A 15,665-nucleotide genomic window follows, 5' to 3' on the forward strand; every position below is an offset into this window, starting at 1 on the left:
GGTAATTTTCTGTAATGAAATATTTCATAATATTGAAACATTTTGCATTCCTGAAATAAATTGTATGGGCTAGTGATATGGCATAAAATACTGCCAGATGTTTTTAATGCTTCTGGATTCAATTCACAATGGCAAAGGAATTTTTACAAATCAAAATTGAACTAATTCTTTATAGTATCAGGATGCTAATGACTTAACAAAGGCATTAGGAAACATCATCTTTGATTATTTTCTACAAAATAGTTTCCAAGGGAAACCAAGTGAATTAAGTGTTGTTGGCCCAGTCACTGGCCTGGGCATGAAGGGTTCTATCTTGAAGAACATATGGGAGCACTGGCCCTATAGAAGGCATTAGCCTGGTCCTCAGAAGCTACAAGAGACCCTATCATCCTGATTTCCTTTCTCAGACATCAATTTAGTGATCTCTAAAAATAGAAATATCAACCTTCCCATCGAGATCTGTCAAAATACTGACACTATTCCCAAATGGAAGCCATATGCTTCAGCAGATACACTGGAGATCTATATTTTTGTATAACCCATTTATGGATCACATTTAAGATTGTTGTAAGCATCTACACCAGCATTATCCAATGTTTATTATTACATTATCCAATGTAATGCAACTTTAAATTCAACCCTAAAATCACACAAATATTAAAATAATGTTTAAAGAACTATAACCTTTTTCACTGGGATGGACCCTTTTCTATTTTACATGTAATTAGTATGCAGACCATCAGGCACTTGCAAAAGCCGGAACTCTAGATAAAATCGTATAAACAAAATTAACCTTATTTTGGCTTCAGAACACTGGAATAATATTATTTCAAGGTCGAATGTTATATTTATGCTTAAATGTTTTCTTAAATAAACTTCCTGAAGACTGTTCACTTATCTTGCTGTGAGTACAAACCTCCTCTAAAATTGACAAAACTTTCAGGAAAACATTGATGTACCTCTCCTGCCTATCATATTTAGAGTTGCCATATAACCAAATAAGGGTGGAAAGAGCTGTACACAGTAGAAACTTTTGACCCTGGGACCTAGAATATTAATCAGTGGTTAACTGCAAACTGAGCTCTAAATTACAATCCACAGGGATTCCTCACTACAACCTCCTGATTTCACTGGATTTCTTAAGAGTTACCTGATTTGAGGGACTGATCAAGACAAAGCCAAACCTTCCACAGCTACAGGAAAACATCTCTTTGTAGTTAGCAGAGTATAACTGGTTTTAAAACATATTATTGTTTCATTTTTTTCTTCAAATGTGAATAGTTTCACAATTTTATCATTACAAAATAATGCACATTCATTGTATTATGCTAAAAGAAAAAATCAAGCCAAAAGTTACAAGAATACGTTAAAAATGTCCTATAATTCCTCTACCAAAAGGTCACTACTGTTAATATTTTGGTATAGATCTTTACATATTTCCTATTCAAATAACTTATAAGAAATGGTTCAAGTTCATTTGCAATGTAACTAAAACTATTTCTCTTCCAAATAGATATCATGGGATTTCTTAAAAAATACTCAATTTTGTTTACATGGAACGATTTTCATTGCAATACCTTATATGAGATGAAAAAATATGTACCTAAATTATTATGTATAACTCAAAACAATTTTTTAAAAACTGTGTAAACTAAAATTACTTTCATTAGTCATTGGTACTAGTTTATATGTCCAAATAGTGACAGAAAAAATATTTTATAATTACATTGAAGTGATGAAATTCATAATTTGTTATTCTTTTATTTTTATTATACTTTTAAGTTCTGGGATACATATGCAGAACTTGCAAGTTTGTTACATAGGTATACATGTGCCATGGTGGTTTGCTGTACCCATCAACCCATCATCTACATTAGGTATTTCTCCTAATGCTATCCCTCCACTTCCCCCCAAACTCCTGACAGGCCCCAGTGTGTGGTGCTCCCCTCCCTGTGCCCATATGTTCTCATTGTTCAACTCCCACTTATGAGTGAGAGCATGAGGTGTTTGGTTTTCTGTTCCTGTGTTAGTTTGCTGAGAATGATGATTGCCAGCTTCATCCATGTTGCTGCAAAGCACATGAAACTCATTCTTTTTTATGGCTGCATAGTATTCCATGGTGTATATGTGACACATTTTCCTTATCCAGTCTAATAATGATGGGCATTTTCGTTGGTTACAAGTCTTTGCTATTGTGAATAGTGGTGCAATAAACATATGTGTGCATGTGTCTTTATAGTAGAATGATTTATAATCCTTTGGGTATATACTCAGTAATGAGATTACTAGGTCAAATAGTATTTCTAGTTCTAGATCCTTGAGGAATCGCCTCACTGTCTTCCACAATGGTTGAAATAATTTACACTCCCACCAACAGAGTAAAAGTATTCCTATTTCTCCACATCCTCTGCAGCATCTGTTGCTTCCTGATGTTTTAATGATCACCATTCTAACTGGCATGAGATGGTATCTCACTGTAGTTTCGATCTGCATTTCTCTAATGACCAGTGATAATGAGCTTTTTTTCATATGTTTGTTGGCTGCATAAATGTCTTCTTTTGAGAAGTGTCTGTTCATATCCTTCACCCACTTTTTGATGGGGTTGTTTTCTTCTTGTAAATTTGTTTAAGTTCCTTGTAGACTCTGGATTTAGCCCTTTGTCAGATGGATAGATTGCAAAAATTTACTCCCATTCTGTAGGTCACCTCTTCACTCTGATGATAGTATCTTTGGCTGTGCAGAAACTCTTTAATTTAATTAGATCCCATTTGTCTATTTTGGCTTTTGGTGCCATTGCTTTTGGTGTTTTATTCATGAAGTCTTTGCCCATGCCTATGTCCTGAATGGTATTGCCTAGATTTTCTTCTAGAGTTTTTATGGTTTTAGGTCTTATGTTTAAATCTTTAATCCATCTTGCATTAATTCTTGTATAAGGTGTAAGGAAGGGGTCCAGTTTCAGTTTTCTGCATATGGCTAGCCAGTTTTCCCAACACCATTTATGAAATAAGGAATCCTTTTACCATTGCTTGTTTTTGTCAGGTTTGTTAAAGATCAGATGGTTGTAGATGTGTGGTGTTATTTCTGAGGGCACTATTCTGTTCCATTGGTCTATATATTTGTTTTGGTACCAGTACCATGCTGTTTTGGTTACTGTAGCCTTGTGGTATAGTTTGGAGTCAGGTAGTGTGATGCCTCCAGCTTTGTTCATTTGCTTAGGAGTCTTGGCTATACGGGCTCTTTTTTGGTTTCATATGAAATTTAAAGTAGTTTTTTCTAATTCTGTGAAGAAAGTCAATGGTAGCTTGATAGGAATAGCAGTGAATCTATGAATTACTTTGGGCAATATGGCCATTTTCACAATTCTTCCTATCCATAAGCATGGAATGTTTTTCCATTTGTTTGTGTCCTATCTTATTTCCTTGGGCAATGGTTTGTAGTTCTCTTTGAAGAGGTTCTTCACCTCCCTTGTAAATTGTATTCCTAGGTATTTTGTTCTCTTTGTAGCAATTGTGAATGGGAGTTCACTCATGATTTAGTGCTCTGTTTGTCTGTAATTGGTGTATAGGAATGCTTGTGATTTTTGCACATTGATTTTGTATCCAGAGACTGCTGAAGTTGCTCATCAGCTCAAGGAGTTTTGGGCTGAGATGGTAGAGTTTTCTAAATATACAATCATGTCATCTGCAAACAGTGACAATTTGACTTCCTCTCTTCCTATTTGTGAATACGCTTTATTTCTTTCTCTTGCTCAATTGCCCTGGCCAGAACGTCCAGTACTATGTTGAATAAGAGTGGTGAGAGAGGGCATCTTTGTCTTGTGCTGGTTTTCAAAGGGAATGCTTCTAGCTTTTGCCCATTCATTATGATATTGGCTGTGGGTTTGTCATAAATAGTTCTTATTATTTTTAGATACATTCCATCAATGCCTAGTTTATTCAGTGTTTTTAGCATGACGGGTGTTGAATTTTATCGAAGGCCTTTTCTGCATCTATTGAGATGATCATGTGGTTTTTGTCATTGGTTCTGTTTATGTGATAGATTACATTTATTGATTTGCATATGCTGAACCCGTCTTGCATCGCAGGGATGGAGCCGACTTGATTGTGGTGGATAAGCTTTTTAATGTGCTGCTGTATTTGGTTTGCCAGTATTTTATTGAGTATTTTCACATCGATGTTCATCAGGGATATTGGCTTGAAATTTTCTTTTTTGTTGTTGTTGTGTCTCTGCCAGGTTTTGATATCAGGATGATGCTGGCTTCATGAAATGAGTTAGGGGGGGGTTCCTCTTTTTCCATTGTTTGCAATAGTTTCAGAAGGAATGGTACCAGCTCCTCTTTGTACCTTTGGTAGAATTCGACTGTGAATCCTTCTGGTCCTGGGGTTTTTTTGGTTGGTAGGCTATTAATTACTGCCTCAATTTCAGAACTTGTTATCGGTCTATTAGACTTCTTCCTGGCTTAGTCTTGGGAGGGTGTATGTGTCCAGGAATTTATCTTTTTCTTCTAGATTTTATAGTTTATTTGCATAGAGGTGTTTATAGTATTCTCTGATGGTAGTTTGTATTCCTGTGGGATCAGTGGTGATACCCCTTTATCATTTTTTATTGTGTCTATTTGATTATTCTCTCTTTTCTTCTTTTTTAGTCTGGCTAGAGGTCTATCTATTTTGCTAATCTTTTCAAAAAACCACCTCCTGGATTCACTGATTTTTTGAAGGGTTTTTCATGTCTCTATCTCCTTTAGTTCTGCTCTGATCTTAGTTATTTCTTGTCTTCTGCTAGCTTTTGAATTGGTTTGCTCTTGCTTCTCTAGTTCTTTTAGTTGTGACATTAGGTTGTCAATTTTAGATCTTTCCCACTTTCTCATATGGGCATTTACTACTATAAATTTCCCTCTAAACACTGCTTTAGTTGTGTCCTAGAAATTCTGGTATGTTGTGTCTTGGTTCCCATTGGTTTCAAAGAACTTATTTATTTCTGCCTTAATTTCATTATTTACCCAGGAATCATTCAGGAGCAGGTTGTTCAGTTTCCATATAGTTGTACAATTTTGAGTTCGTTTCTTAATCCTGAGTTCTAATTTGATTGCACTGTGGTCTGAGAGACTGTTTGTTATGATTTCTGTTCTTTTGCATTTGCTGAGGAGTGTTTTATTTCCAATTATGTGGTCAATTTTAGAATAAGTGCCATGCGGTGATGAGAAGAATGTATATTCTGTTGATTTGCGATGGAGAGTTCTGTAGATGTCTATTAGGTCTGCATGGTCCAGAGCTGAGTTCAAGTCCTGAATATCCTTGTTAATTTTCTGTCTCTTTGATCTGTCTAATATTGACAGTGGGGTGTTAAAGTCTCCCACTATTATTGTGTGGGAATTGAGTCTCCTTGCAGGTCTCTAAGAACTTTCTTTATGAATCTAGGTGCTCCTGTATTGGGTGCATATATTTACGATAGTTAGCTCTTCTTGTTGCATTGATCCTTATACCATTATGTAATGCCCTTCTTTCTTTATCTCCTTTGATCTTTGTTACCTTAAAGTCTGTTTTATCAGAGACTAGGATTGCAACTCCTGGTGTTTGTTTGTTTGTTTGTTTCCATTTGCTTGGTAAATATTCCTCCATCCCTTTATTTTGAGTCTATCTGTGTCTTTGCATGTGAGATGGGTCTTTTGAATACAGCACACCAATGGGTCTTGACTATCCAATTTGCCAGTCCGTGCCTTTTAACTGGGGCATTTAGCCCGTTTACACTTAAGGTTAATATTGTTGTGTGTGAAGTTGATCCTGTCATTATAAGGCTGGCTGGTTATTTTGCCCATTAGTTGATGCAGTTTTTTCATAGTGTCAATGGTCTTTACAATTTGGTATGTTTTTGCAGTGCCTGGTACCGGTTTTTCCTTTTGGTATTTAGTGCTTCCTTCAGGAGCTCTTGTAAGACAGGCCTGGTGGTGACAAAATCAGCATTTGCTTGTCTGTAAAGGATTTTATTTCTCCTTCACTTATAAAGCTTAGTTTGGCTATGAAATTCTGATTTTCTTTAAGAATATTGAATATTGGCCCCCACTCTCTTCTGGCTTGTAGGGCTTCTGCAGAGGTCCACTGTTAGTCTGATGCTTCCCTTTGTGGGAAACCTGACCTTTCTCTCTGGCTGCATTTTTTCCTTCATTTCAACCTTGGTAAATCTAACGATTATGTGTCTTAGGGTTGCTCTTCTCAAAGAGTATCTTTGTGGTGTTCTCTGTATTTCCTGAATTTGAATGTTGGCCTGCCTTGCTAGGTTGGGGAAGTTCTCCTGCGTAATATCCTGAAGAGTGTTTTCCAACTTGATTCCCTTCTCCCTATCACTTTCAGGTACAGCAATCAAACGTAGGCTTGATCTTTTCACATAGTCCCATATTTCTTGGAGGCTTCATTCATTCCTTTTCTTTTTTCTTTTCTTTTTTTTTTTTTGAGATGGAGTCTTGCTCTGTCACCCAGGCTGGAGTGCAGTGGTGCAACCTTGGCTCACTGCAAGCTCTGCCTCCCAGGCCAGGTTCACACCATTCTCCTGCCTCAGCCTCCCTAGTAGCTGAGACCACAGGCACCCACCACCATGCCCAGATAATTTTTTGTATTTTTAGTGAGACGAGGTTTCATCGTGTTAGCCAGAATGGTCACCATCCCCTGACTTCATGATCTGCCTGCCTCGGCCTCCCAAAGTGCTGGGATTACAGGCATGAGCCACCACGCCTAGCTGGGGAAGTTCTCCTGAAAAATATCCTGAAGAGTATTTTCCAACTTGGTTCCATTCTCCCCATCACTTTCAGGTAAACCAATCAAACGTAGGCTTGGTCTTTTCACATAGTCCCATATTTCTTGGAGGCTTTGTTCATTCCTTTTCTTTTCCTTTCATTCTTTTTTCTGTAATCTCGTCTTCATGCTTTATTTCATTAAGTTGATCTTCAATCTCTGATATCCTTTCTTCTGCTTGATCGATTCAGTTATTGATACCTGTGTATGCTTCCCAAAGTTCTCATGCTGTGTTTTTCAGCTCCATCAGGTCATTTATGTTCTTCTCTAAACTTCTTATTTTAGTTAGCAGTTCCTGTAACCTTTTATCAAGGTTACTAACTTCCTTGCATTGGGTTAGAACAAGCTCCTTTAGCTTGGAGAAGTTTGTCATTACTCACCTTCTGAAGCCTGTTTCTGTCAATCCTCAAACTGATTCTCCATCCACTTTTGTTCCCTTGATGGCACGGAGTTGTGATCCTTTGGAGGAAGAGAGGCATTCTGGTTTTTGGAATTTTCAGCCTTTTTGTGCTGGTTTTTCCTCATCTTCATGGATTTATCTACCTTTGGTCTTTGATGTTGGTGACCTTCGGATGGGGTTTTTATGTGGGCGTGCTTTTTGTTGATGTGGATGCTATTGCTTTCTGTTTGTTAGTTTTCCTTCTAACAGTCAGGCCCCTCTTCCGCAGGTCTGCTGGAGTTTGCTGCAGGTCCACTCCAGACCCTGTTTGCCTGGGTATCACCACCGGACGTTGCAGAACAGCAAATATTGCTGCCTGCTCCTTCCTCTAGAACCTTCATTCCAGGGGGGCACCTGGGCACCTGCCAGATGCCAGCTGAAGCTCTCCTGTATGAGGTGTCTGTCGACACCTGCTGGGATCTCTCTCCCAGTTAGGAGGCACGGGAGTCAGTAACCAACTTGAGGAGGCAGTCTGTCCCTTAGCAGAGTTCTAGTGCTGTGCTGGGAGATCCTCTGCTCTCTTCTGAGCTAGCAAGCAGGAATGTTTAAGTCTGCTGAAGCTGCACCCACAGCTCCCCCTTCCCCCAGTGCTCTGTCCCAGGGAGAAGAGAGTTTTATCTATAAGCCCCTGATGGGGGCTGTTGCCCTTCTTTCAGAGATGCTCTGCCCACAGAGGAGGAATCTAGAGAAGCAGCCTGGCACTGTGGTGGGTTCTGCACCCAATTTGAAATTCCCAGCAGCTTTGTTTACACTGTGAGGGGAAAACTGCCTACTCAAGCCTCAGTAATGGTAGACACCCCTACCCCCACCAAGCTCGAGTGACCCAGGTCAACTTCAGGCTGCAGGGTTGGCAGCAAGAATTTCAAGCCAGTGGATCTTAGCTTGTTGGGCTCCGTGGGTTGGGATCCACTGAGCAAGACCACTTGGCTTCGTGGCTTCAGTCCCATTTCCAGGGGAGTGAACGGTTCTGTCTTGCTGGTGTTCCAGGTGCCACTGGGGTATGAAACAAAACCTCCTGCAGCGAGCTCAGAGTCTGCCCAAATGGCTGCCCCATTTTGTGCTTGAAACTCAGGGCCCTGGTGGCGTAGGCACCTGAGAGAATCTCCTGGTCAGTGGGTTGCGAAGATTGTGGGAAAAGCGTAGTATCTGGGTCAGATAGCACCATCCCTCACGGCACAGTCTCTCATGGCTTCCCTTGGCTAGGGGAGGGAGTTCCCCAACCCCTTTCACTTCCCTGGTGAGGCAATGCCTCACCCTGCTTCAGCTCTCCCTCCATGGGCTGCACCCACTGTCTATCCAGTCCCAGTGAGATGAATGGGTACCTCAGTTGGAAATGCAGAAATCAGCTGCCTTCTGCCTAGGTCTCACTGGGAGCTGCAGACTGGAGCTGTTCCTATTTGGCCATCTTGCCAGCCCCCCATGTGTCATTCATTTATTATAAAGACACCCAAAACATCCTTACCAGTACTTTTTCTCCTTCCCTTCCTCTCTTTTTCTACTTCCCAACTTTCCCCCAATCTCTCTCTCTCTCTGTCCCCCTTTTGCTCTCTAGTGCTAACAACCTGAGTTTGATTAACTCAGTAATTAAAGCTGATAATTATATGATTTCACCAGGACAATGTTTGTAAAATATACAAGTAGACACAAATGTGGCCTCTTTGTTTGGATGTGTCTGTATATCTATTCATAAAGTAACCATGAATGAAATCACAAGAAACGAACAATATATTTGGGGAGGGAATTTAGTAGCTTGGGGTAAGGAACAGAAATAGGAAATAAACTGTTTTATTATATATACCCCTTTATAACTTATGATGCTTCTTAAAAACCACTGTTCTCTGTGGTAAGCAGATCTATGCAAACCTACCCCCAAAAGTTCAGGAAGCTGAGAGGCTGAAGAAAGAAGCCAACAAATCCATTTTCTTAGAAAGGAACTTTTAAAAGGGACTTACAAACAGAAGCCCTGTGTCTGTGTCTCAGGTGGCAGCAAGACACAATAGTGGTTCCCTGCACCATTATCACCCCAGACTCAGAGTTTATATGCCATTGGAAAAAGGTGATTCAGAGGGATGTGTAGGAAGATTGAAGTATGATAACATCAAGGTTGTTTTGACCTAAGGGCAGGATTTACCATAAGTGTGCTCTTACACAAGGAGCAATAGATAAACTGGAAATCTTACAGACTTTCCTGGGACTGGGGTTAATCAGAAGTCAACACGGCAGATTAGCATCCAGTGGAGTTACTTTAGCCTCCTATACAAAAAAAAAAAAAAAAAAGAAGAAGAAGAAGAAGAAAGAAAGAAAGAAAAATAAGTCCAAAACTAAATCTACATATATATATATCTAGATATACAAAGTTATTAGTTTAATAGTGCAAGTGCCCAGAGCAACAAAACCACTAAAAGTAACAGTTAGCTTCTGCACTGGAAAAATGTTTTTTCTTTTCTCTGAAAATAGCTTTAATTGCCATTTTACAGAAGAGTGTCATGACATGTTTAGGGTACCATGTTTGAATCAGTGGCCCGGCAAAGGCACACCAGTGCCTTTCCTATTGTGGTGCTATGTCAAACTGTATGTTAGTGTGCCTGGCCTGAAAACACACACACACACACACACACACACACACACACACACACACGAGTGGCAGATAAATCATCTGAGATTGTTCCTTAATTGCATTGGAGGCAGCTGTAATGAGGTAAGAAAAGTGACAAAGCTGAATTTTAACCTTGGTCTTTTTTGAAGTGTAAGTTAGAGCCATTCCTGGTTATGTAAGTCATATTCATGCCCTTTTGGCAACATCCGTGTGGCAGAGATGCATGTTCAAGTTTGAGAGTTAGTTATGCAGGGATCAGATATTCTTGATTTTGCCTCACAGTTTTCTTGCTCTTCATTTGCAGGTAGTGAAATCAAAGTTATCCAAAGAATATAACTTTATTAAAATGAAAAGATCAAGAAATCATATCCTGGGAAGATATTTCAGCAATCAAAGCAAACTACAACAGGGCACCGTAACAGATTTTCGATCGCCATATCATGTCAGAGGTCCAATAAATCAGGTTTGTTCTGAAATCCTTCTCAGCAGGATGTGTGTAAATAAAAGGACTATGTAGGTGCCCTGCAGGAGAGCTGAATCTGGAGCTGGAGACAAGCTACTCACCCGGACAATGTTCTAGGAGCCAAGAGCTGCGCATCACACACATTTGAGATTGACCACACACACTTGTGCACACCAGCACATGCTTGCACACCGGTACACACACAGTTAAATAATGATAACACTTCTTCTTACAGCTTTATGAATTCAAGATGTGACCTTGAACACAAGTCCATTTCACAGTGAAAGATGTAGCTAGAAAAACGTTACCTGAAGCATAGTTATTAACCAGAACCACTGTGGGCCAGGTATGGCATTGTGATAATAAAGAGAAATGCAGACACTTGAATTATGTGAAAAAAAGATAATGGTCTTTCGTCTTGTCTTACCATCTCTATAGGTACATCAATATTGAAAAGGAGAAAAGCCAATTACATTCCACTGGCAAGTAGAGGTTGTGCTTGCATTCTTCACCAGGAGAAAATGTGGTGTTTATGATGGCTTAGGCTTTGTGAATCTAATGCTTATGAAAAACATTTCTTCCTATACTTTTTAAATTGTATTACTGAAAAGAAAAGAACAGGAATGTTCCACAAGGGAATTTGAAGAGATTCTATGAGAGAGATATAAAGTGAAATATTTTATCGTTAAAACACCAATATATTTAACTTTGCACTTCTTGTGTTTCTCATAAACATTCCCTCTTGTCCTATCTGTGCACTTGGATGGGTAACTGCAGTCTGAATTAATGAAATACATAATTTTAAAGTAAGTAACAAAATTTAGTGCCTCATGTATTACTTTACTATGTTTCATTGATGATATTACTTCAATCTTGTGTTTGCCATTACAGCCCTATGTAACTTAAAATTACAATTACATTTTATGTAAATATTTTGCAAAGGATTATGCATTCTCAAATGCATAGGTATTTTTTCCCATTGAGCATTTGCATATGTCCACAAATAGTATTATGTTACCAGTATCTATATTTTGATTTTCCTGAGCAACTATATCAAATCCAAATTTAGAGTAGACATAAAATTATTATTTTAATTAAAACTGTGGCATATATATAATACATACCTAATTCTAGTAGTGAGAACTATCTCTTCTATCTCTTTAGGTTCAAAATGGTGAATTTCTTTATTATACAAATGCTTTGTTGTGAGATAACATCACACAGTTACAATGGATTTTAAAGGTTTGTCTTTTTTGGGTGGGGTGGGAAGCTGAGAGGGTTAATTCAATACATGGCTGAAATTACCAAATGTATAAATACCTCAATTTCACTACCGTACAAGAAAAAAAACACCTATTTTGATTGATCAGTTCTTTTGTATGAATATACACTTCGTTTAAATACTCTATTTTTATATATATTTTTATATGAAGATAAACACGAATTTATATTTAACTGTCTTAAATTATATTTACATAAATGCAAATATCATTTGATATAAACAATACAAATCTGCATCTTACAGATGATAATTTTTTTAGAAGAATGATACAGTATTAACTTTAAAAATAAGACTTTTCTAATATACGCTTAAATGCAAACATCATTTTTAGATTTTCAGTGATTTTTTTTAATGGCATAAAACGTTGCCTGTATGTGCAGCCTCTCCATCATGTTTTAACATATTGCGTACTCTGTAGCAGTTTTACAGTCAGTATTTCTTATAATTTTATTTTGACCTATCCGTAATCATCTGACTGAGGTTACTCTGGTATTTGCCTCTTCACTGCTGAAATAATAATGGATTTTAGAAACAATTGTAATAATATCGCTAATAAATGTCTTACGAGTAATAGTCTGTGTTTGTAGAGTATCTTTTATTTTCTTTTTTACTGAAGATGTACAACTACGCAAACAGTGACCAGTTGGCAGGGATATTATCATGTGGATTCAAGAATTATAGCGTGGTTAAACAGGATTAACTAGATAGTCCCTTCTAAGCCTAATATTCTCTAAGTTTATGATCAGATGAACTTCCCACTGTATGTATGAAGATAATGTATTGTAGTGACAAGCTTTTTAAAAATAATAATAATAATAGCAATAATAAGACACTTAAAGGCCAAGAATCATTTTAATTGCTCCTTAACTGAAACTGCATTTTATTTCACCTAGGTGTATGTGTATGTGTGTGCACGTGTTTGTATGTATTTAGCAAGTTCCTAATTTCAAGGGGAAAAAAATGGGAGTAGGCATTTTAACGTATTTTTAGGTGTAAAAGTTACAGGAAATGTATTATTTTGGTAAGAATTTATTAGAATCCAATCCAAACTAAACTAAAGAAAACATTTATAACATTAAAAGTCAAGAATAACTGCATAAACATTTCCAAGCGTCACTGTTGATCTTGTGTGTGGGTGGGCACGGGTGTGTGTGTGTGTGTGTGTGTGTGTGTGTGTGTGTGTGTGTGTGTTTAAAAGCACAGTGTACTATTTGCCAGCCACCCAAGTAGGCAGATAAGATCCTGCACAGGCATGAAAAAGAAGGGCTCACATTTGCCTGCTGGTCGGGTTTACATTTGGGTCATTCAGTCTTCCTTGTGTTATTTGCCCATGTGCCTAGAAGTCTTCTCTACAGAGCAGTGATTCCTACTTAAGAATGTGTTGGAAGAAATTACTGATTTTTGAGATAGAAATATTTCCCATGATGCTTATAGAGAAAAAACTTAACACTATTCTCCATTTGAAATGTCTTCTTTTAGTTTCCTTTCACTGAAGAATTCCAAGAAGAAATATAGAAATGGCTCAAAATTATGTAACCCAGTAAGAGTTATTTCAAAGTTATAATGCTTTGGCAGAGTAGGGAGGGGTGTCTAATATAGTGGTTAAGAGTCCAGATAGTTAATCAGGGTTAGGATCTTATTAAGTATTTTCCTAAGGGCTCCTCCATGTGAGTCAATGCTGAAACAATCATCTTTATCTAAAATTTATCTGAATTTTTATCTTATAAAAAAATCCCCCCAATTCACCAATACCAGTGGCTGTTAATGTATTTAAAATGAACAAAATGACTGAGTGAGCTGGTATAAACTGGTAACTTCAAAAATACGTGTTCAAGCACAAAATGATAGCATAGCAGATTCCACCATTTTGAGTGGATCAAGAAATAATTACTCTCCAAATGCTGCTGTAGTTTTTTTTTTTTTTTTTTTTTTTTTAACGTGTACTTAAAGTTGCAATGATTTTTATTGCTCTTGGAAACTAAGGCATTTTAATAGATCACTTCAGCCTAAGGGGATGAACCAGAAGTTGTCGGGAACCCCCAAAGACCTACTAAAAACAACAGGATGCTGCCAGCACCTACAAACAAGATTTTGTATTTGGCACAACTTCCAAGGTTTCATACTGTCAAAAAGCCTTTTATCATGTTTTTATTGCTGCAGTAACTGCTATTATCAACTTCCATATTTCTTTCATGATTCATTCACTTGATGTAGGGGGATACAGAACTCATTTTTTTCTAATTCATATAGACCATGCAGTCCTCCTAAAATGGTATTCCATTTGTTTTCTTTATGCTTGCTGAAATGTAAAGAATTTGTTTTATGGCCCTATTAAATGTCAGATCACTATGCTTTAACACACTAGATACATAATCAAATATTACTGTGAAAACTTATCAAGAGTATTTAAATTGTGTAAGTCTATTTGAAAGGCAAATAAAAATAATTACTTAAAACCAACTAATAGTTGGTTTTAATAAAAACTGTCACTTTTAGAGAAAACACCATAAAAGGATTCCTACAGTGTAGTAATATTTAGGTAGCTTAGGTTTTGGATTTGATTTATGTTGAGTGGTATTTGCTCCCAAGTCTGTAGCACTCTCTGCAGAAGACTTTTTAAAATTTTGTTTTTCAAAGACTTTTTTTCTAGCCCTTTTGGTAATATATCTGGGAAAAATATTCCATTGTAGATTAGGTTATGAGTACACAATTAATATCTCTAACCAAGATGTCTTCTTAAGGTGATTTATGTGTAGCATCACATGATTCATTTTATCATATGAAATAAAAAATTATACTTTTTATAATATAAAAGAGTAATTCCTATGAAATCCATTACAATGTTTAGATATGTTTTAAAAGTAAAATATTTACAATTGATTATTGGTACATAAGACTTCAGAAGTAACATGGTTTCATAAATACAAAATGTGTTCAATTGATTCTCAACTATATAGTGACTTATTTTATTGTTGGGCTGGTGAAATGCAGCTATTTGATGCAGCTCTTAGCGCTAAGCTACACAGCTTAATGATGGTATGTGATTGATTTATATATTTTGTTCAATTGTATTTCCACTTTCTTTTTTATAATAAAGTCTGTTCAAAATATGCAGATTGAAAGCTCAATGTATGCCATCAAGGTAAACATTTTAATTTTCTTTCCAGTCTCAAATTTTTGTTTGGTCTATAATCGGTATGTTTTTAAAATTATATCATAAACTTGAATATTAGAAAAAAATTTAAGGACACTAAAATTAAACAAATATATGTTGTAACTTGTAATATAACCATGTATCCACTAATCTCCATTTAGGTATAAGAAGTTGTTTGGTTTACAGTAGATCTTTTTACCTTAATAGCTGGATATCTGGGATTCAGAATTCTTGTGTCACTTTTCAATAAATACATGGAAATAAGAGTGCAAAATGCCAACACTGAATGCAGTGTAGCCTAGGATAGTCCATGTGGTACATCACAGTCTGTGCAGGATTGAAAGGAAGCTACAGCATAGGCCTTCACACCAGGAGAAACTCTTCTCCACTGGGTTTGGGGATGGATACATATGAGCACGTTCTAGCTACCTCTGACATCTCTTCAACCTCTTCTTCGTGTAAATCACATTGGAGGGTCCAATTTCCAAAGAAAAAGCAAATAATAATTTTAAGTCTTTAGTGGACCAAAAATTACAACCTAGACTAATCAAATAGCAAGTGAATATGACTCTAATGATACTTTCTAATTTAAAATCAGGAAAAATAGAAAATGTGCTCTAATCATCGATATAGTATATCCTCAAGAACTTAAAATAGAAACCCATTTTTTATAAATTGATTTTTTCACCGAAGGGCTCACTCATCTACTGTGGTCATTCCTGCTTGTCCTTACCTTTGCCTTTGAAATGGAACTTATGCAGTATTTTTGTGTGCATTTAATATGTAATACAAGATACATTTTAAAGCTTACATTTTTATGTTCTCCTTCTTGCCTTAATTACATGTAACATGAAGCTTATGTTTTAATGGGCATGGGCTCTCCAGTTTTACAGTATCATAAAAAGAGTTTATGAGCCTTTTGTTAAAAATCAGTGCCTATGTCATT

At 36.9% G+C, this 15,665-nt stretch overlaps 1 protein-coding gene across 8 annotated transcripts in view; it reads left to right on the forward strand.

The window, feature by feature from the left end:
- LOC111550158 (cadherin-like and PC-esterase domain-containing protein 1) overlaps positions 1–12,138 on the forward strand; it is a 304,071-nt gene extending 291,933 nt beyond the window's left edge. For 7 of the 8 annotated variants that reach the window (XM_026454346.1, XM_023223430.2, XM_023223424.2 and 4 more), the window contains one exon: positions 10,125–12,138. In XM_026454346.1, coding sequence (XP_026310131.1) covers positions 10,125–10,337 — 213 coding nt within the window. In that variant the 3' untranslated portion in view covers positions 10,338–12,138. The remainder of the gene's footprint in view (positions 1–10,124) is intronic. The other variant, XM_023223426.2, reaches the window with a different exon arrangement.
- The last annotated feature ends 3,527 nt before the right edge of the window (positions 12,139–15,665 follow it).

The sequence above is a fragment of the Piliocolobus tephrosceles genome, unplaced genomic scaffold (genome assembly GCF_002776525.5).
Source record: "Piliocolobus tephrosceles isolate RC106 unplaced genomic scaffold, ASM277652v3 unscaffolded_41, whole genome shotgun sequence".
NCBI lineage: Eukaryota > Metazoa > Chordata > Mammalia > Primates > Cercopithecidae > Piliocolobus > Piliocolobus tephrosceles.